Raw genomic sequence first — 21887 nt, 5'->3', positions numbered from 1 at the left:
ATTTACTTGTTTATTATTATTATTATTATTATTTTTTTTTTTTGGGGGGGGGGGTTGACGATGGCTAGTGTCGTGTCTAGAAATGGTGACGATTCTATGTTATTCCAGCATCCATTTGTTCTCTGAAAGCTATCTTCCGAATCCCTATGATGCTATGGTTTGGGTGAGGGTTAGGAATGAACACACTAGTGGTGTCGGAACATAGGTGTAGAACAAATCCACTAAATGGCGCTACTGAAACCATGGTCTTAACTAAAATAAAATATGAAAAAGGATACAGTTGAAAACTCGTTGAAGTATTTCATTGTACATTGTATATCTTATTTACCAAATAAACCAAAATAACTGTAAAAAGTTATTAGTTGTCTTATTTTATTTCTCTCCATAATTACAGTGAAAATGTTCAGAGAGAAGTTCAAAAGCAACACCATTCCATTAAAAGTAAATACAGATTTTAACAATGACTACGTGCGAATTTCTAGACTGAGGAAAACAAAAATTCTGGTTACCCAAAAGATTCACTGCTGCATGTAACCTACCGCTGAGCTGTGTACAAATTGTGCCTGGGAATAGTCAAGGCTCTTATTTACATGAAATGTAGAACTCCGCCCAATCCAGACTACAAAGGATGAATTCATGGAATTTTAACCATTGTTGTTATTCCATCTAGGACAGTTTCAGAAAAAGCTGTAGTTTACAAGTTTTGTAAATTCAGTTTTTTTCTGAAAAAGCTGTTTTTATTCTCTAAAGTCTTGTAATCAGAAAGTGGGCAAAGTAGTTTTTGATAGACTATTTTTGATATCTTTTGCTGCAATGTCACTATGAATGTTTTTTTTCCTGTCTTTTTTTCAGCATTTATATTTATTTTCCCCTGTAAATAGTTTAATGGCCCATAATTAATTTGTTGTCGGTCCTAGACAGAGATAAACATTTACAGTACATTACATTAATCATCGTTATTTTTGTTGAGTGGCAAATTTCAACCAAAATGCGGCACACCATAACTTTGCACAATATCCTAGTATCTTTCGGCCTACTGAAAATTATGAGACATCTATTTTTAGCGCCCTTTTGATAACAGTATAAAAGTCACTACACAATACTCGCATGTCATCACAACAGGGCAGCAGGCGTGTTATTTTATACAGTCAACAGCGGGCGCGCTTCATCCATTTTTATTACACACACACCCTGTCCACCGCCACCCGACCGTACAAAAAAGGTGACACTGCAAGTCCATTTCCGTGTTTTAAAAATCCCGAAAATTGCTACTTTCATAATCGGTGACAACAGAAATTTTTGAGTTAGGTCTACTGTCGGAGGTTCACAATGCAGGCAATTAAATGTGTTGTTGTTGGTGACGGGTAAGTTTGATTCAGAAAACTTTTAAATATGTGGTCGATGTTGTGAAGATAGGCAACAGGGGACATGTTGCCATATTGTTTTGTGCATGTTGTGGTGGCTACATGAACTGTGCGCTAATCGGACTCGAACAAACTGGTGAACTTGCAGGACTTTATCTAAATTGAATCTTTCACTACCAGCATTATCACAGAGGTTAGAATAATCATAGAGGAAGGACAGACCTCTATGGAATAATGTAATATTTCTGGTTACTGTCCTAGACCAGGCTAAGTGTGCTAAATTGAGTTTTCACTTTTAAAGTTTTAGGTTTAGTTCACTACACTAGATTCTAGAATTAGAATTATAGAAAGAACTACCATCCAATCCAAATCCTAATGTTTTTTGTAAATAGGCCTACACTACAGGAATAAAAAAAAAAACCTACAAATTAAAAGTAACAGAGCCAGTTGCTTGTGGAAGTTGTGTGGCATGGCAGTCATGTCCCCATGAATGATCATGGTGTCGGCTGGGGGTACTGTATACATAATTACTATTATACTATGGACTATGCCAAGTACCGAAGTAGAACTTAGAAGTAGAAGTAATGAGTACTACTATACAGTCAGTAGTACTACTCTGTACTTGATTGTGTACACCCGTCACCCACACTACTATCCCCCAGTCAGCAACTGGGGCGCTTTACTCTTCGGCTGATAACGACAAATTTGAAAAAAAGGGAGTACAGCGCCCATGTTATTAGGTCTACTTGTACATAAATACTATGGAGTACCAGTCTCTGCCATGTCCAACGTATGATTTCATTTGAAATGAAACTACAGTGAAAAGGCTTTTTTAAAGCCGATTTACATTTGATTTGGTACATGTAACGCTGATAGTGAAACCTTAGATATTGGAGCATAAAACAGCAAAACTCATAACAAATGAAATTTTCTAATCGCACAAAATGCCATCCAACAGCCAATTCTCCAAAAGTTAACTTTAATTAACTGAAATATGAACTTATTTGAAGCTGAGATAGGTTAAATTTAAATTATATACATACGTACAGAGAAAAAAAAGTGGTTTTTATTCACGTCTGTTTAAGAACTTCAGTTAGGTCTTGTGAAGGTATCCAACAGATACGTACGTGTTTCATGTATGTATCATGTAAACCAACAAAATACATCAAGACATTTGCTATTTCTGACATTAATTTGGTGAGCAAAATATTTTAGTCTTACACGAACAGTATTCTACATATTTTCACTTTGAACAATTATTCAACACTTTTAATAAAGCCTAGGAAGTGTTAACTTTTCTGTTTGGAACTTTCTCATAGAACTGCAGAAAATACTGAAAATTCATTCCCCAAAAGTTTGTTAAAACAAGTTCACCTATTTTTAATAAACAAAATGTAAAACAAAATTGTTTTTCTTGTGAACAAAAGTGAAGAGCATACAGGGAATGAAATGTGTTGATGCTTTCATTGGCTTAGGTTCAGTAAGATCTTGAAACCCTTAATCTTTACCTCGGTGAAAACATCTTGCCAGGATGAAGATGGTAATTGTGCCCATGACTGTTATTGTTTTAGAACTCACTGAATTCTTCTTTTAAACACCTTGCATGCCATGATACGCCTTGTAGTTTTCAAGTTACACCATTTTAAAGTGTCTGGATGAACATGTAATGTGGATGACAAACATACTCCCCCAAAACAATGTATACATTCATTCATGTGCCTGGACATTGTGAGAAAACTAAAACCTTGGTAGAGTGCATGGGTTACCAGAGGTTCATTCATAATGGTTTGCTGGACATTTATAACATAAATGTTGAACACTTCACAACCAAAGGTTAAAAGGAGTTCGAGATGCATAGTGTGTAAGGCCAGGCCAGGTGTTAACTGTGAAAAATCCTGGAAGAAGTATAAAACAATTATTGTCTCAGGCTTGGAATTTCATCTTTGACATGTTTGAGAAGGCAACTTTTTCATTTTCATTTTGCATTGGGCACTTCCACTGAGAAGGCCAAGACCAGGGCAAAAGAGGCTATGTCATCCATGGTCTCTAATTACAGGCATGTTGTCTATTTTAAGCTTGAAACTTTCTGATGGGTCAGCAAAATACTTTAAATATTTTAATTGAGATAAATGTTAGAAAAACAGTTTTCATCTTTTTGAAGACAACAAAGCAAACTAATATAAAGGAAAATCCATTTCTAGAAAATATCATAGAGTTTAAACATTTTTGGTGGACAATCGCCAATAGACATCTCAATGATTTGTTTATTTCTAGAAGCTTTTAACTGTTTTAAAATTCAGAAATATGGCGACCATGTATCCAATTTGTTAATGGTTGAGTAACTTCATTCACTCTAAAATTGAGTGACTTGACATCAAATGTTATCATTTGCACAAATAGTCACCAACCATTGGAGTGATACAAATGTCAATCTAAGTACGCTAAGCAGGAAAATAGAAACGGATAAAAGTTGTCATTTGTTTTTATAACACTAGATAAAACCCACATCATAGTATTGAAGGGGCTGTTTAGGCCATTTCCCTTCTTTTTGTTTCAAGAGGAAATGTCCAAAGGTTATACTTCCTGGAAAATAAAAACTGCTGAAGCGCCTGAAGGATTGTTGCTTGGCATGAATCTACCATTGAGTTCATAGACACAGACAGAAAGACAATGCTGCTTGTTTTTCAGGGCCCAATTTTATGAAGCTGCTTAAAGCCCCCAAAAGCACAAACAAAATTATGCTTACCAGAGTAATGTCACCAGCTAAAATACCGTGTGACAACAGTTAGTGACTGGTGTCCTGCTTATTTTTGCTAAGCAGCAAGTTATAAAAGCATTTACCTTGTGCATATAAGCACTACACATAAACTTGGGCCCAGGGTGGGCCGGTATACATGTATGTTCAATCCATTCCCAAGGATGGACTTCTAATAAAATGTAGTATTCAAGAAAAACTACTGTTAAAATTTGATCAATTGTTTTGAAAAAAAAAGAACTCAGAAGTTAAAGGTTTTGCAACGTTTTAATCTACCAATGGCTAAAACAAGTTTTTGTAACATTGTGTTAAAAAGAATACAAACACGTGACATTTGTTTTTCTTGATATTTTCCTAAGAGGAGGGCACTTAGGGAAAACTAACAGGAAAACGGAAAAACTAAAAATAAACGAAAGAAGATAATGTCATTATAATTGAAAGAAATAAAAACTCTTTTGTTAACTGCCAATGCCAATGTGGTCAACTTTGAATGTGGAATCATATCTCTTAGTTGGTTTTTACATGAACCATCAACAATTGATTAACCAACGGACTCATGACACTGTGGGACAATCCAGAATGGTCAGTAAATAAACCACAGCTGACTCCAGTGTTTATTTCATGGGTGTTGTCATCATAATGGTCTAATGATGATTTATGATTGGACGGTTACCCTGCACCTTATGGACTGCAGACTCGGAAGGCCTCAGTCAGCAAAAAATGACAAATAAATTATACTTTTATGGTAGATTTGGTCTGAAGTTGAGTTTTGATACGAAATAGTTAGTTAAAGGGGCACTTTGACTTTATATTTCTTTCAATATTGAGTATCTTATTCTTTTTAAGAGTTGTTTATGTATGGTCCAGAGTTCAAATAATTATTATAAGCCACAAGGGAGAACTTTCAGAGTTGTGATAACATTTGAGTAATCTTTTTGGGGCTTACCTGTATGCATTTAGGCCACATTAAATGCCCTCGCCTTCTTGTAGGGCACCCCATTCTATACAAGAGTTCAAAGACAGACAGCGACCCCCCCCCCCCCCAATCTCCATGTTCCTTGTAACATGTTCTTGCTGTTACAAACATTAGTTTAGTGTACGTGACCTAATTGTTGCCAAGTGAGAAACAAATGACCTTGGCTCACTGTACGTAATCATAGAGCAAGGACCAGAAATGTAATCAATTGTTTTGTTTTTGTATGCATGTTTGTTGTTGTTAGGTTTTTTTACATGCTATACTTACATTTGTAGCCCTATGTATTATACATACCCATCAACATTGTCTACTTGTGTAGTGTACAATTGACATTTATTTGATTAACCCCAAATTAAGTATATTGTTTACCCAATCAGTTTCCCTTGTGGCTTATTACCAATCTCACTGTTTTACATATTACGTACATCATAATCTTACACTTTGGGAAGGAAACAAGATATCCAGTTTGCAAAATGCCAGGTGATGAATCCATACAGTAGAAAATCTTACTTCCTCTAAAAGTGACAGACGTAATGTGCATGATATATGTAGAGCCTATTATTAGGGGTACAACTAACAATCAATTGTATTGTGCATTGATAGTTGAACCATATAGAGGAAAAAACAGTCCATCCATGGTACTTAATTCCTCCATGAATGGTCAGACTATCTGTTGGTAGATGAGCTCAATGCATTTAAAGGGAAGGTATGTTGGGTAATCACCCTTAAAGTTAACAGCCAGTAAAAATACTTGTTGGTAGTTTTCGATAGCATATTGAGAAACATTTCACTTTAAAGTTATGTGGTTCTGTAAAAAGATAACAGTTATTATACCTAACATTTTAATCCAAGAAGCTTTAAATACTTTTCTGGTTGTGTATTCCTAAAAGAATGTTCTTCAAAAATGCAACCAACTTTTGAAATGAAACGTTCACATGTTATTTTTTAAAATTAAATCTACGTTCAATCATGTAGGATTAAAACGATCAAATGGTTCCAAAAACCAAAGGAATACTTTGCCTCTGTAGTCTGTACACTCTTTAGGTTTTACAGCCTGTGATAATGAACCTTTGAGACTATTATTGAATTGATATCGAGACATTTTCACGCACCGCTAAATATATTTTGTACTTCCTCCTCTGATCCCGTTTCCTGCTTGAAGTCCTTGTGTTCATCATGCTTTAGGGTTGCGCAAGATTAGTACATGACTGCACTACCATATGTACAATGTGCCACACTATATAGCTTGTTTTTGTTGTACTGTGGGTGGTATACTTAGTGTGTTTGTTTATGTGGTTTAGGAAGAGTTCATGTAATTTACACACATGTGATGACGTAATTCTTAATTGTTGGCTACGGCTATGGCTTTGGCTGCTGCTACATGTAAGGGTCAGTGCTGCTAAGGGTGTTGATTTAAGGCCATCCTACTGAACTTCAATGCATGTAGAGCTGTGTCTGCCAATTTGGACTTGGCTCACATCATGTAAGTTTCAGTCAATTGTTTGTCTAAAGAACACAGAATTCTTCAGACTATTTTTTTGCCATCACAGATCGGTGTATCCAAACTGAGGCTGGAAGGTCCAAATAGTCTGGTCCCTTTTTGGTGTAATGCGAATCATAATTTCTAATTTATTGAACAAAGGGGACTAGACAGAGCTGACATCTTTAATGATAAACAGCTTAATTAATGTAAAATCCTTGCAGTCATACCACCCCCAATTCCTTATTCAATCAATTATTGTAAGTTGGCCAGCTGAAAAAGTAACCTAATTAAACATGAACTAAAAGCGAGTGAGGTTCTAATGGGAACCAGTTCCTTTACATAATTGCCAATTTGCCTATTGATGTTTGAAGCATCAGTATGCAAGCGGGTTCTTCATACGGATGAACCACTTTATGTAGATGTACTGTTCATTTGGGTATCATTCTGATACGCGAACGAAATTGAAGAATGCAAATAATTTCTCCCGAATGAAAACGGAATCAAACTTACAGATGGGCTCTTGCCAAAACATTTTATATAATGCAGCCCTGATACTTCGGCTTTTAAGGGGCACGGCAGTTTTGCCTTGACTTTTTGTAAAAATTTGGGGCACCAAGGCAATTTTCAAAAATTTGGAAGGGCATCACGGCAATCATAAAAAGTTGCGATGGGCACGACGGCAGTTTGAAAAAAAAACTCTGAGTTGCCTGTAAAAAATAGTTCTTCAAATTTTTCCATTTTCTAACTGTTACCCAATGAAAAAAGAAAGCATTCATCTAACTCAACCAAATAAAGAACAACTACTTACAATACACAATAAATAATTTTTGTTCATACGTAATCATACTACTGGTCATGCACGTTGTGTAGTTTTTCGTAGAGACTCTAAAATTCCCACGTAACTGCTCCATTTTGACACGATGTTGACAGAAAATGCATGCGGTGCGCTACGACTATGCTATACATGATGGTACATCACATGAACCAAGCATGGGGGAAACCACTATCCCAGCATGCACAGCACGTCGAGTCTTTGTCTCAAGGCGCTTAGCGTTGGTTTGCGTAATTTTACCACTAGAGGGCGTTTAATCTCACGCTATCTCTTTGTTCGGAAACGCCCTCTAGCGTTCGATGTTGCGAGTATTTTTTTGTCGCACGCAAAGAACAACAACTAACCGGCCTGAAATCTGCTGCTGTGCCTTACGTGCGTGAAATTGGGGCCTATTTCGCTGCGTGAAATTTACACAGACATCGGGACTTTTTAGCTTATTTTCGAACTTTGACAACGTTGAATATAATTTGTTTTTGGGAGGAAGGGCACGGCGGCAATGATGAGAAAAGGGCACGGCAATCATTGCCGTGAAAAATTGGGTTTTTGAAGGGCATTGCGGCAATCGGTAGGGGCAACGACGGCAATTGCCGTCGTTGCCGTCGTGAAGTATCAGGGCTGATAATGTGTCTTGCAGATGAATGGACAGAGCAAACAGTGTACAATACTTGTACATTTTGCACGTATTGTAAACAAATACAGTGCCTAGAAAACATGCACCTTGGACTTCATTTTCAGGAGCTCCAAGCTCGCACTGAATGATTTTGTACAAATTTTGTTCAACAAATATTAATTATTAAAGATCTATCAATTATTAAACCAGAATCCAATTTCATACAGCACTGTAAAAAGGACAAAAAACAGCCATGCACAAAACAATTTTGTATTTAAATTATCACATGTCCCAGCCAAAACACCATGTTAAAACACATTGACCATTGTGTATCACCGTTTGTTTCTGCTGAGCAGAAAAAGATAGAGCAATGTTTCTGCTTAAGCAACTCTATGAAATTGGGTCCAGGAGAACACTTTGCAATAAGCTCTTATCGTATCTTCAGACCTGTACTTCATTCTAATAATGGAGTGCGGCAATTTCATCTGTCATTGGGCACTTCTACTATCAGGAAAATGACAGTTCATAGTTCAACTTAACATGTATGATGGAACTGGCAAATCTTTTAACCAAAAGGCACTGCGTTAATAAGCAAAGGAAATTTCGGCAAAAGAAAAGGACATTGTGTTAATTAGCAAAGGACCCCCCCCCCTGTGAAAGTATTAAAAGGACACTCACTACAAAAGTAAAAGGACATTCCACCAAAAGAAAAAATGACACAGGGAAATTTTTTTACCAAACTCTACATTTGTTTAAATTGAAAACACTAAATATACAACTAAATTCAGTAAAAACAACAAACTTTGTGCTAAACACAAGTGTTAGAACTTGATCTGAATTTTTCCCCTGGAGATTTTGGAAGCGGTGAGAACCTTTATAGAGAAATGATTTTTCTGCCGACTATTTGCAACATCTTGTAACTACATCAGCTTTGATGCCATGTGGGTTTGGATGGTTGAATGCTTTACTGCTTGATATAATCAGATGAAGGTATTTTGATTAACTCCATGGAGCTGAACTCCTTCAGCTTGTTTCCTAGAGGGTCATTCAAGAAACGACCTGGTTGTACTGAGCAATGCTAACAAGGCATCAGGGAGCATTGGAACGTGATCAGAGTGCCCCTCTAGCCCTGGGTCCCTGATAAAACACAAATTATTGGCATGACATGGCTTACCACACTCAAAATGCAACTAATTATTTATATACGCAATGCCTTCAGCACTGTACAACGCTTTTTTTTATCAGAGCATTCATGAATGACAAAGTTGACGACACAAACTGCCCCAAAACATCTTGAATATCTTCTAAATTTATCAGAAGTCATCATGAGTAACTAAGTGTTTTACAATGTGTGTAGAAACGTTTCATGGGGGTTTCAGTTAATAAGAGTACATGTGTACGTTATACACTTTGTGATCATGTTGATTTGTCACAGTTAATTAATTTCTCAATGGGCCTGTGGGTGTTTTAGGCCATGAACTTCAATATTGCCAATCCATGCGTTGACGAGCCGTACAAGGAATATTTAGTCATGAGGTACTGATAGTTTCTTTATGGTGGGCCATGAAAATAACTTTCTTGATTAAAATTGAAATGTAATCAATCTATACAGTAAGCTAGAGAAAACTCTTCTCATGTTTAATTTATATTAATATGTAAAAATCATATTGGGATATTAATAATAATAATAATAATAATAATAATAATAATAATAATAATAATAATAATAATAATAATAATAATAATAATAATAATGATAATGATAATAATAATAATAATAATAATAGTAATAATAATAATAATAATAATAATAATAATAATAATAATAATAATAATAATAATGATGAAAATATCCTTATATTTATTTGAAATAGACGGTGCAAGTCTTGCGCGTATTCAAACATTTTTGGGAGCACTTTGGTCCCACGTACATTACTTTAACATGTGGAGGAAACACATCCAACTCCAACACTTTAACGGATCGCAATTCTCAAATCTGCGCAAGACTCATAACCTACAGAGAGGTCAAAGGAGAAACCCAAGTCTTACTCAGTGAGTCTTTGTTGTATTATATTGAAAACATTTTGTTTGCAGCCGATCTTGACCTAACCATCTTCTTTCTTGTTTTCTCCCTTCTCTTTTCCCTTTCAGGGCTGTTGGTAAGACATGTCTTCTCATCAGCTATACAACCAATGCTTTCCCTGGAGAATACATCCCAACAGTGTAAGTATTGTTATTTTCTTATTTGGGGTTGAACAAATACAAAATTACAAGAACTAGACTTGGACCTGCGACCTACACGTACCTACATGTATCTAGTGATTTCATGGTTATGAGCTCCTGAGTGTACATTGGTGCTAAACCATGAATGGCTTTTTAAAAGAACTTTAAAGGCAGTGGACACTATTTGTAATTACTCAAAATAATTATTAGCATAAAACCTTACTTTGTGACAAGTAATGGGGAGAGGTTGATAGTATAAAACATTGTGAGAAACAGCTCCCTCTGAAGTGACATAGTTTTCGAGAAAGAAGTAATTTTCCACGAATTTGATTTCTAGACCTCAAGTTTAGAATTTGAGGTCTCGAAATCAACCATCTAAACACACACAACTTCGTGTGACAGGGCGTTTTTTCTTTCAGTATTATCTCGCAACTTCGATGACCGATTGAGCTCAAATTTTCACAGGTTTGTTATTTTATGCATATGTTGAGATACACCAAGTGAGAAGACTGGTCTTTGACAATTACCAATAGTGTCCACTGTCTTTAAATGTTACATGCATTCCTTGTCGAACCAGTAACCAGTGTAACGTCTTTAACAATGGACTACATCAAGATCAAGAGTATCTAGAGAAATTACAGATTGCAATTGCCGCAGTGCCCTGTGCTTTTAATGTGGTGCCCTGTGCAGATACAAATTGACATTTTCCTCATGGACTAGAGGAAAATGTCTGTGACGTTGCTGTGCCCCCTTACTAGGTGAACATTGCTGTGCCCCCTTACTAGGTGAACATTGCTGTGCCCCCTTACTAGGTGACGTTGCTGTGCCCCCTTACTAGGTGAAGATTGCTGTGCCCCCTTACTAGGTGAACATTGCTGTGCCCCCTTACTAGGTGAAGATTGCTGTGCCCCCTTACTAGGTGAAGATTGCTGTGCCCCCTTACTAGGTGACGTTGCTGTGCCCCCTTACTAGGTGAACATTGCTGTGCCCCCTTACTAGGTGAACATTGCTGTGCCCCCTTACTAGGTGAACATTGCTGTGCCCCCTTACTAGGTGAAGATTGCTGTGCCCCCTTACTAGGTGACGTTGCTGTGCCCCCTTACTAGGTGAACATTGCTGTGCCCCCTTACTAGGTGAACATTGCTGTGCCCCCTTACTAGGTGACGTTGCTGTGCCCCCTTACTAGGTGAAGATTGCTGTGCCCCCTTACTAGGTGAACATTGCTGTGCCCCCTTACTAGGTGAAGATTGCTGTGCCCCCTTACTAGGTGAAGATTGCTGTGCCCCCTTACTAGGTGACGTTGCTGTGCCCCCTTACTAGGTGAACATTGCTGTGCCCCCTTACTAGGTGAACATTGCTGTGCCCCCTTACTGGGTGAACATTGCTGTGCCCCCTTACTGGGTGAACATTGCTGTGCCCCCTTACTAGGTGAACATTGCTGTGCCCCCTTACTAGGTGAAGATTGCTGTGCCCCCTTACTAGGTGAACATTGCTGTGCCCCCTTACTAGGTGACGTTGCTGTGCCCCCTTACTAGGTGACGTTGCTGTGCCCCCTTACTAGGTGACGTTGCTGTGCCCCCTTACTAGGTGAACATTGCTGTGCCCCCTTACTAGGTGAACATTGCTGTGCCCCCTTACTAGGTGACGTTGCTGTGCCCCCTTACTAGGTGAACATTGCTGTGCCCCCTTACTAGGTGAACATTGCTGTGCCCCCTTACTAGGTGAACATTGCTGTGCCCCTTACTAGGTGACGTTGCTGTGCCCCCTTACTAGGTGAACATTGCTGTGCCCCCTTACTAGGTGAACATTGCTGTGCTCCTTCAAGAGGGAAGTTCAAGGCTGGACGGCATGTTGGTGCGTTCGCTTAGCTTCCCTGGGTTGACCCCAGTATAAGCCAGTATGCCCCTGGTACGTTTGAATAGCTTTGACGTCATTCCAGGGGCTCACCCGGGTCAGCCCCAAGTGCCCTTCTTGTGGACGGGTCAGCCCCAAGTGCCCTTCTTGTGGACGGGTCACTTGGGGCTGGCCGAGGTGCACAACATCACCACCAGAGGGCGAGTGATCGTTCGATTAGCTCTTGTCAGGGGCTCACCCGAATGAGCATCGCGGGTCGACACAGGGAAGCTAATCGAATGCACCCATTATAAGGTACAACCATGTATCAAAGCACTTTTCAAACTTGCATAAACTGCTTGTAATGTATACTGTACTTGTAGGTGTATATGCATGTACACACGTATAACATACGTACTTCCTGTTACATCATATGTTACAATAAACTTGTTGGAGGAGGGGGGGGGATACAGGTTCAATGTATAACATGAGAAGCATTTGAGATTAGGGTCATGTATCAATCTAGTTTTTATAAACTAAAAATAAAGCATGCCATTAAAAAAAACAAAAAAAAACACCAACATTTTGTGGCAACATCAGTTTCACAAATATGTTCAAGACACAAAACATTTGCAATGTTAATAAGTGCTGATCCATCTGTAGTCGTCAGGTTTTAAATTTATTCATTCATATTTGGATTCTCCACACCATGGTTTGGGAGCTGTGAATGAAAATACCCAGCCAGCCTCAAGGACAATGGGTTATGGTTCCTTGTTCCTGTTTGGGTAGGCTTTATACTTCCACTTCCGGATATAACTCTGATGTCATCATTTATGATGGTTTGGCAAGGCTGCAGTTAAAATTATCGTGTAAATCAACTGCTCAGAATCAACAAGTGTACATCCATAGTGTAGTGTTGTACATGAATTCAAACAGTCTAATTGCGCTTCAGAAACACAACCCCCAAAAACATTCAAGCCATTAAAATATGTCAATGAAAAAACATCTGTATATGGATGACCAAACTGAGTTTCATTGACAAATTATTAATGGCTATAAAAAAAGTTGCTTTTTGACTAGAAATAATCCAGCACAGGCAACAGGAAAGTTATATTTGAATCCTAAAGCGAATTAGTTGTAAAGATTCAATGTCACTTCATTTAGCCATGGAGGAAGATGCAAAACCTAAACCTACAAATAATTTTGCCCTCGTTTAAAAAAAATAGCAGAAAAGAAAGAAATATGGGCAAACTTTGTAATTGTGACTTATTGAAGGTCACTGAAGGCTAGACATGCAAGAGCATTTTTTTACCTATGGGGGGGGGGGGGGGGTTAAGACAGATTTATAACATGGTCACTGTGTCAGATTAAATGTTCAATCTGTTGATTGCAACAAAACATGTCTACTTGTGTACTTCAGGAAATGGTACACATTCAAGCAGCCTTTAAGTTGGATCCTTTTTGCTTCTTATGTCCACGTTATGTATTATTATTATATTTACTATACTAGTCATGCTAGAAGGGAAACTGACTGGGTAAAAAATAGATTTGGGTTGAACAAAGAGTAATTGACTAGGGAGGGATTTAAATTTTGAAGAAGTTACTTACTATCAATAAAAATGTCTTGCAAGAAAATTTGTTACAAAAGAAAACTGTACATGTATCTAAGGATGCTTGTGATCGATCGGAAACGTGCCATGGTAAAATTTGTTGGTTTTTCTTTAATAATGTATTTGTGTTTCCTTTGAATGACCACAGTTTTGATAACTACTCGGCCAATGTGATGGTCGACGGGAAACCAGTCAACTTAGGATTATGGGATACGGCGGGACAAGAAGACTACGATCGACTCAGGCCGCTTTCATATCCACAGACAGTAAGTTCATCAACATTGTTTTGATTCTAAGTAAACACATTTAATATTTACAGGTTTGTTGAATTGTTGAATGCTCTGTATCACACCAATGCCTGGTTTGTAAGTCATCAATATCAATTAAGACACAATCCCAGACCATCAAACTAGCCTTCCACATCAATATACTTCGCAAGTCTCTCAGACCAATATGCTGAATTCATAGAGCTGCTAAGTTACTAAGCAAAGATGAAAATCAGTAAGCATCAAACTAGCCTTTCACATCAATATACTTTGCAAGTCTCTGAGACCAAGATGCTGAATTCATAGAACTGCTAAGGTACTAAGCAAAGATGAATGTCAGTAAGCATCAAACTAGCCTTCCACATCGATAGACTTTGCAAGTCTCTGAAACCAAGATGCTGAATTCATAGAACTGCTAAGTTACTAAGCAAAGATGAAAATCAGTAAGCATCAAACTAGCCTTCCACATCAATAGACTTTGCAAGTCTCTCAGACCAAGATGCTGAATTCATAGAACTGCTAAGGTACTAAGCAAAGATGAATGTCAGTAAGCATCAAACTAGCCTTCCACATCGATAGACTTTGCAAGTCTCTGAAACCAAGATGCTGAATTCATAGAACTGCTAAGGTACTAAGCAAAGATGAATGTCAGTAAGCATCAAACTAGCCTTTCACATCGATAGACTTTGCAAGTCTCTCAGACCAAGATGCTGAATTCATAGAACTGCCAAGTTACTAAGCAAAGATGAATGTCAGTAAACAGTTAGCTCACCTCTCCAGTGGCAATTACAAGTGCTACATGTACATATGACTATGGGGAGTGCTAGCTAAGGAGTAGGTTTATTAACTGTGTTCTGTGCACAAAATGTACTATTAACATTCAACAAACTCAATCACCTTTTTCTTCATCATTGACACAGTGACTGTTAATTGATATAGAAATAACATTGAGATAACTGCCACATCAGTCATGTCAGTTGTTTTTAAACTGTAGATCTTAAAATGTGTCCCCCTGATTGTGGCTGTGCATGATTGATGCTCATTAAAAACCCTATCTTATCTTCTTGACGCTGACTCAAGATATCACGTCGCTACCCTGAAGGGTGTGACTTGCCAAAATGATACCCACTCAAGCCTAATCAAATCATCTTAAAGGTCATCTACACCTGTTACTTCATCTCTAAGAAAGATTCCAATCTCATCTTGTTTCTTATCCTTCAGGACGTCTTCCTCATCTGTTTCTCGCTCTTGAGTCCAGCCTCCTTTGAGAATGTTCGTGCCAAGTGGAATCCAGAAGTGACTCATCACTGCCCAAACACACCCATTATCCTGGTTGGAACTAAGCTAGATCTTCGAGATGATAAGGAGGCTATTGAGAAACTCAAAGAGAAACGACTGGCCCCAATAACCTACACCCAGGTGAGGAGTTGATTCCTAGACCACTTCTTAATTCTCCATAATCAATGACAGGTTTTGTTTAGATCACCGCCTATTCATTCTTAATAATCAATGACACTTTGTTTGATTGTTGCCATGTTTTTTTTGCTGTATTTTATCACAAACTCCTGTGATCTTTATGATATGGCCATATATATAAAACACTATTGTATTGTATTGACCTGTTTTGTTAGGCACTGTGTTCAAAAATGTTTTGTGTACGCAAAAATGTTTACCAATATTTTCAAGACATCCTTAGTTCTCCACAGGCATAAGCCAGTGAAAAACCCCCAAATTGTAGCCCACACCTTGAAGTGGCCTTCAGGCCTTGTGTGTTTGGCGACTTGCATAAAAATGTTTTAAAATAAAGTATGTCTCTAATTTTGCACCAATAAAGTGCACCATGTGGCGTTAAGGTGCACATTAAGTGCACATACTTTAAGAATCTCATGATTTTGCTTGATTACTCTTTTTGATTCCCAAAAGTTGGCAGGTATGCAGTGACTGTAAGTTGAGACAAACCAAGGTTTAAGAATAGAAGTGTGAGGGGGATACAGAAAAATGAACCACTTCAGCATCCTATGATGGGACGCGTGATAAATTCTTCTTTATTCAGCAAGCACGCCTGATAACAAATTTATCTTTAAGCAAACCTGACGCGCAGCTTAAAATAATGCAATATGCAGAGTTAGCACAGCACATTACAAAGGGTGTGATATCGGCCATGTGATATAGGTTTTTATCCAACCTCGTGTTGCCATGGATCAACCATGAGAATCAAGGATTCAAGTTTTTAAAAGTTGATTATGATCTTAAAAATTTATCTTAACAGACTGTCGGTATTTCTTATAATGAATTCCTTATTCTTCATCATATTCACAGGGACTACAAATGTGTAAAGAAATCAACGCTGTCAAGTTCCTTGAATGTTCTGCATTGACGCAGAAGGGTCTCAAGACGGTATTTGATGAGGCGATTAGAGCCGTCTTATGCCCTCCCAAACAAGCCAAGAAGAGGAAAGGGGCTTGCACTACGCTATAATTGCTCAACCATTGTGCCATGTTTTAGAGTTTGGGCTGGCTTAGGAAGATTTCGCAGGCAGGAGCACTTTATATTGTGTCATCAAGGGTTTTATAATTAAGGAAATTTGAACACATATTTTGCCTCGTGCAGACATAACTAAAAGCATCTTTTTCAAAATGTACAGAAAGCAAAAGTCCACAATTAATATGAAATGTTACTACCCCCATTCAGTTTGACCTGTCTGGGATATTTGAGTTGGATATTTGATTGCAAAAACTAAAATAAACAGTTTCTCAGACCACGAGTCCTGTCTTACATTTTCAGGTAGCATTCATTGGTTGCACAATGGAGCTCTCAAGCATTTTGTGTAACCTGTGAGATTACACTTTCAGAGTTTTTCCTCTATATGAATATAACTTGACTTACTAACATATCAAAGAGTATTGAGCAAGGAACGTTTCTTTTAAACATTCTGGTTCAGTTAATCAGTGAGTGGTTACACTGTTTGAGAGATAGCCAGCTACTGGCCTTTTTTTTTCTACAAAGCAGATAATTGCACTTATCTCGTTAGCTGGAAAGAATGCTCTGCTAATTAAATGTGCTTTCAGTTCAATCCTTGATCATGATGTCATCATGGTACTGTTCCCTGTTTCACAACTGCTGATTCTCATTGTACTAAAAAAAGGGCCTGACTATTTACCTGAGTTATCTCATTTTAGTTACATTGAGTTGAATGGGAAAAAACAAGATGGCGTCACCATGGTAACCGTTTCAAGCATTCCTCTTTTTAATACTCTAAAACAACTTCTTTGTTATTTGTGAAATAAATTCTGCTGTTGTTGTAGGATACACCCCAAACCACCAATGTCACTAAGTGAATCCCAATACATCCAATTGAAGTGTTATATGTGAACCCTAGAGGAAGACTAAAAGGCGCAGTCACACAGGCCTCGATAACGTGAAGGAAAATGAGAACGTTAAAAATGCACGCCCTCGATTGGTTGAATGAGCATGGGCGTATTCTGGGTGGAGCAATTCAAGCAATAGAATGTGTTCTCTTTGCGTCGTTATCAATATCGTTTTCATTATCGCTGCAGTGTGACCCGGCTTTAAGGGTTCCTGACTGAGCATAGTTATCAGCAGTTTTCAAAGTTGTGCATAAACTGAAACGTTCTGCACAAAGTAACTTTTCCTACTATCTTCTGACCTCAAACACATAAGAAAACATTTTTATACTCCACAGCTTACCCTGCTAGCCGTACACTTGCATGAATTCCTGCACTGTACACTAGTCATGTACGGTAAATGGACAAACACATTGTAGCTTCTTGTCAAATGACTTTTGTATATTTTGCAGAACATCGCTGATAAATAGTTGGGTCATATTTCTTTTAGGTGGTATAGTTTGTACACCAGATGGTTGACTCTTATGGTGTTGTTTAACTGTAAATGTACTCTTGGGAAATGATACTAAGTAATTCATATCCATTTAAATGTTCTCATCAAAAGTCTAAATTGCTTTATAACAGTTAGTGAGTTCAGTTCCTACTTAGTTGAACCTGATATGAAACCCAAATAGTGACGGTTTATAAAGCCCTTATTGGAAGCTGAGGCCATGGTTTAATTGGCGGCTACGGCTAGAACTGTCGCTAAGGGTGTTGCTAAGGACATCCTATTCAGGGCATTATGACTTTAGCCATAGCCGTAGTCACCAATTCTGACATGGCCTGACTACTCTTATTCCTTATTGTTCTTTATATGAAGACATTCCTAATGATGGTCACATCGCTACTTTGTCATTTTCTTCCGCCACCTGCAATTTCTTCCTTTAAAAAAAGTTTCTAAAAAAATCAAAATATTTTCCTAACTGTGGGGCAACCTCTCTTCCTTCACAAAAAAAATTAAGTACAAAATTAAATCAAAAATACATAGAATAAAATATGTTAAAAATGCTAAAAATGCAGGAAAATATTTCAAAAAAATCTTTTTAAATAAAATTTTGGTTGTGAAGATTGTGACTTATTGTTTGTAATTTCTGTTATAGTTAAGATACATTGGAAAGGAACTGAAAATATCCACTCCATCATCTAAAAATCTTTTGTAAAAAAATCTGCTTTTTTAGAAGGAAATTTGTGAACAGTAAAACATAGAATTGTAACCAAGATAATCATCACAATTTGTGATAATATTCTTCTTTGAAATTTGCTGCTTTCATTTTCAAAGACAGTCAAAAGAAATTGATAAACCTTTCTCTTTAGAGAGATGGTCAATGGTTGAATAATTGAAGATAATCTTGGGTACTATAAGTAGTTTCCACTTGACGCCAAACAGTGTTTAGTTGGCCATCTTTATTGGCAAATCAATCATTTTGTTAACGAACCCCTATGAGTTTTGTGTTAGTATCGGGTACGGCACGCCAGAGTTTTATCAAATTCCATGCATGATTGGTCGGTGAACCCACTTGCCTGCATAGAATAGGTGGAACTCTTGACGCAGCTCAAAGCCAAAACCAAAGTGGCGGGTAAAGATGGCGTCTATTGAAAAACTTAGCCGCTTTGCTAAAACACATTATCTACTAAGCAAAAACAGACAGGGAACCAGTGCTGAACAATATATCTCACATGATATATTGTCTGTTAACCTGAATCTGCTAAGCATTGTTTATCAGTGCTTAGAAACTTTCATTGCTTCACAGCTTTAATGGAAATATAAGTTGGTAAAATGGTGTCAAAAATATGTAGTTTTTCTATTTTTTAAATAAGTTTATTCGGCTTACATTAACATAAATTGTGGTCTGTTATCTGAACCAATTGAGTGATTTAAAGAGTTCAGTAAACCATGTATTGTTTGATATATCATGCATTATATTTATGATAGTTGCTTAGCAAGCTTTGTATCCATAGCTACACAATGAATAAATACAAATCTTATCTGTAAATATTACGCTTTACTTAAAAATCGACAGAAACTTTTTACTGTCTCTGTGGCAAATTGGTCTGCATGATTTAAAGGGGAAGTTATGGGACATATATACAAGGTTTTAATGTCGGATATTCATAGAGCAAAGTTCATTCAGTACAACTGTTTTTTTTGTATAAGACAGGAGAACAAGACTAATAAGTTGCTTAACATTCTCAGTTGTGCTTAGCAACAAAAATAATACTTAAACTTGGTATTCACTGATTTATTTACGATTGGTTTGTTGCTGTTGTTTGCTCGGCTCGTAGATTTGTTTGGTGATATTTTGTACTGGGAGGCTCTTTGTCAAAGTTCTTCATCTTACAAACTTGTTAAGCGTAGAAATATCTTGCAAAGCAGAAAGAGGTTACCAGCCAAATAAACATGAGTGTTGCAATATTTGTGACCGGTATCCTGTTTGGCCAGCTCAAGAGATGTCAAGCAGCATTTTGCTAATGTATGTCTTGGCTTGTTTGATATTTATGTCTTAACTGCACCAGCTATTAATGTAACAGGCTCAGTGACCAGAATTGACCTTTGACACAACACTTAAACGAATAATGAATATACAATGAGATGAAATGATGTAAATGTGTCCGATAGCTTGGATGTTGGGTGAATGGGATTTCCTGAGTAGTTTATGCCAGTGCTTACACAAAGCACTCTGTAAATTAATATCACCATTAAAATATATTGTTTGTAATTGATTAAGCCACTTGTTACACTAGAGTAGTTTATTATGCGGAGTGAATTCCAGTGTTGGATTTGGATGGATTTTTGTTATCCTGATCAAAAGTTTGATTTAGCCTGCGTTGCATTCGCAAAATTTGAGCCATTTACATGAAATGTAAATTGTGAGATGAAATGACACCTGACATGGTTTATTTATTCCACAAACTAACCTTAATTTGAAAACTTCACAATTTGTTTTCTTCTAATTTTAATATTTAGAGTGGAAAATGCTTGTTACTTAAATGTGATGTAAAAGGCATTTTCTTAGACAGCATTTTGTCAAATAAATGTTGGCTGTGAAAATAGCTTTCCTTTCCAGAGAATTATTCACTTTTTATTTTGCTATTTTTTTTTCAAGTACAAATGTTACTCATAAAGGAGATGTAAACTTTTGTAAAAAAAATCTGAATTCCTTTCTCAAAATTTAGACAAATTTAAAATGTGAGTTTTAACATGACTAAAAATTAAAAAACAAACAAACAAACGAACAAACAAACAAACAAACAAACAAATAAATGGCATACTTCAAAGTTTAAGAAATTATTTCTTGAAACCAACTCCTATAATCTACAAGAGAAGAATATTGTACTATTGGTTGTTTGGTATCAATGTCTCCTCTTATACTGGGCCCAATTCACACAGGTGTCTAAGCACAACAAAATAATGCTTACCAAAATGAGGTTACCAGCTAAAATACCATCTCACATGTACCATCTGCGACTGGTATCATGCTTCATTTTACTTAGCATTAAATCTTTAAGTAGAAGCATCTCTATGACATTGGGCCCATGTGAGATACAAGACAAAAATGTTCAAGGAATTTGTTTTGCAAAAACACAGAGGTATTGGCGCCTGGTAGTTTTGTTCTGCTTGGTTCTCAAAATATGTAAAAGAAAACTCAAAACATGAATAATGATGTACAAACTCGTTCACTGCGGTCCTCATAAATTTGAAAAGTCGCGCAACATCACAGCAAGCTTTATTTGCCCTAAATTTTAGAATAAGGAAAGCATGTAAATTTACAATTCATAAACCATTTTTGTTGTTTTCTTGAGTAAATGAAACGTCTACTAACCTTGTAATTGTAGAGTAGATGATTAAATAATGAATACAATTTAGTCCACAGGGCATGTAAGTACCATTTATTACTGTTTAGAGCTCGGGCTCAAATATTAGAAATCAATGAGCTAATTTTGTTTAAATCGTCAATGCTTTATTATAACAGCTGGATACTAAAATACAATGTAATTTGGGAAACACTTAAAGCACCATTTGTTAAAGTTAAATATCCTATATTGAGTTATTTAATAATAAAAAATAATAAAATGTTGACATCGTGATAGTCAGTTTGAGTTATTGATGTGTAAGTCTGGGGCGACTATTAAGTGTTGTCACCAAGACCAGAAAGTATTATTTTAATTACACGTCCAACATCACAATTAGCACCAACAGGATTAATACGAGTAGGAAACGAGAACAAATATTTAGTTTCAGAAGTGGGAGGAAAAACCCCCAAAGGGGGGACACCCAAGCTGTCAATCTACATGCAAGGGTCCAGTCTGAGGTGGGATTTGAACCGGAGGTGGGATTTGAACCAAGGTACACCGAGGTGAAAGGCAGGGGAAGAGACCACTGAGGCAACATGGATTTTGTTTCATGTCTCTACTTCTTAACAGTGAATCAAGGCTTTGCATGTGCGTACTCCATGTTACTAGGCATTCTTTACTTAAACATCTATCACAGAAATTTGGCACTTGCTCTGTAAGTGAAGAAAGGTGATCACAA

At 37.1% G+C, this 21887-nt stretch overlaps 1 protein-coding gene across 1 annotated transcript; it reads left to right on the top strand.

Annotated features, from left to right (window-relative positions):
* The first annotated feature begins 1161 nt into the window (after positions 1 to 1161).
* Positions 1162 to 21434, top strand: LOC139944310 (ras-related C3 botulinum toxin substrate 1). Its single transcript, XM_071941301.1, has 5 exons — positions 1162 to 1364; positions 10172 to 10243; positions 13835 to 13952; positions 15174 to 15371; positions 16272 to 21434. The coding sequence occupies exons 1-5, from the start codon at positions 1330 to 1332 to the stop codon at positions 16428 to 16430; spliced, it is 582 nt and encodes a 193-aa protein (XP_071797402.1). The 5' UTR covers positions 1162 to 1329; the 3' UTR covers positions 16431 to 21434.
* The last annotated feature ends 453 nt before the right edge of the window (positions 21435 to 21887 follow it).

This window comes from Asterias amurensis, chromosome 11 (assembly GCF_032118995.1).
Source record: "Asterias amurensis chromosome 11, ASM3211899v1".
NCBI lineage: Eukaryota > Metazoa > Echinodermata > Asteroidea > Forcipulatida > Asteriidae > Asterias > Asterias amurensis.
This window is presented reverse-complemented; position numbering and strand designations above follow the sequence as displayed.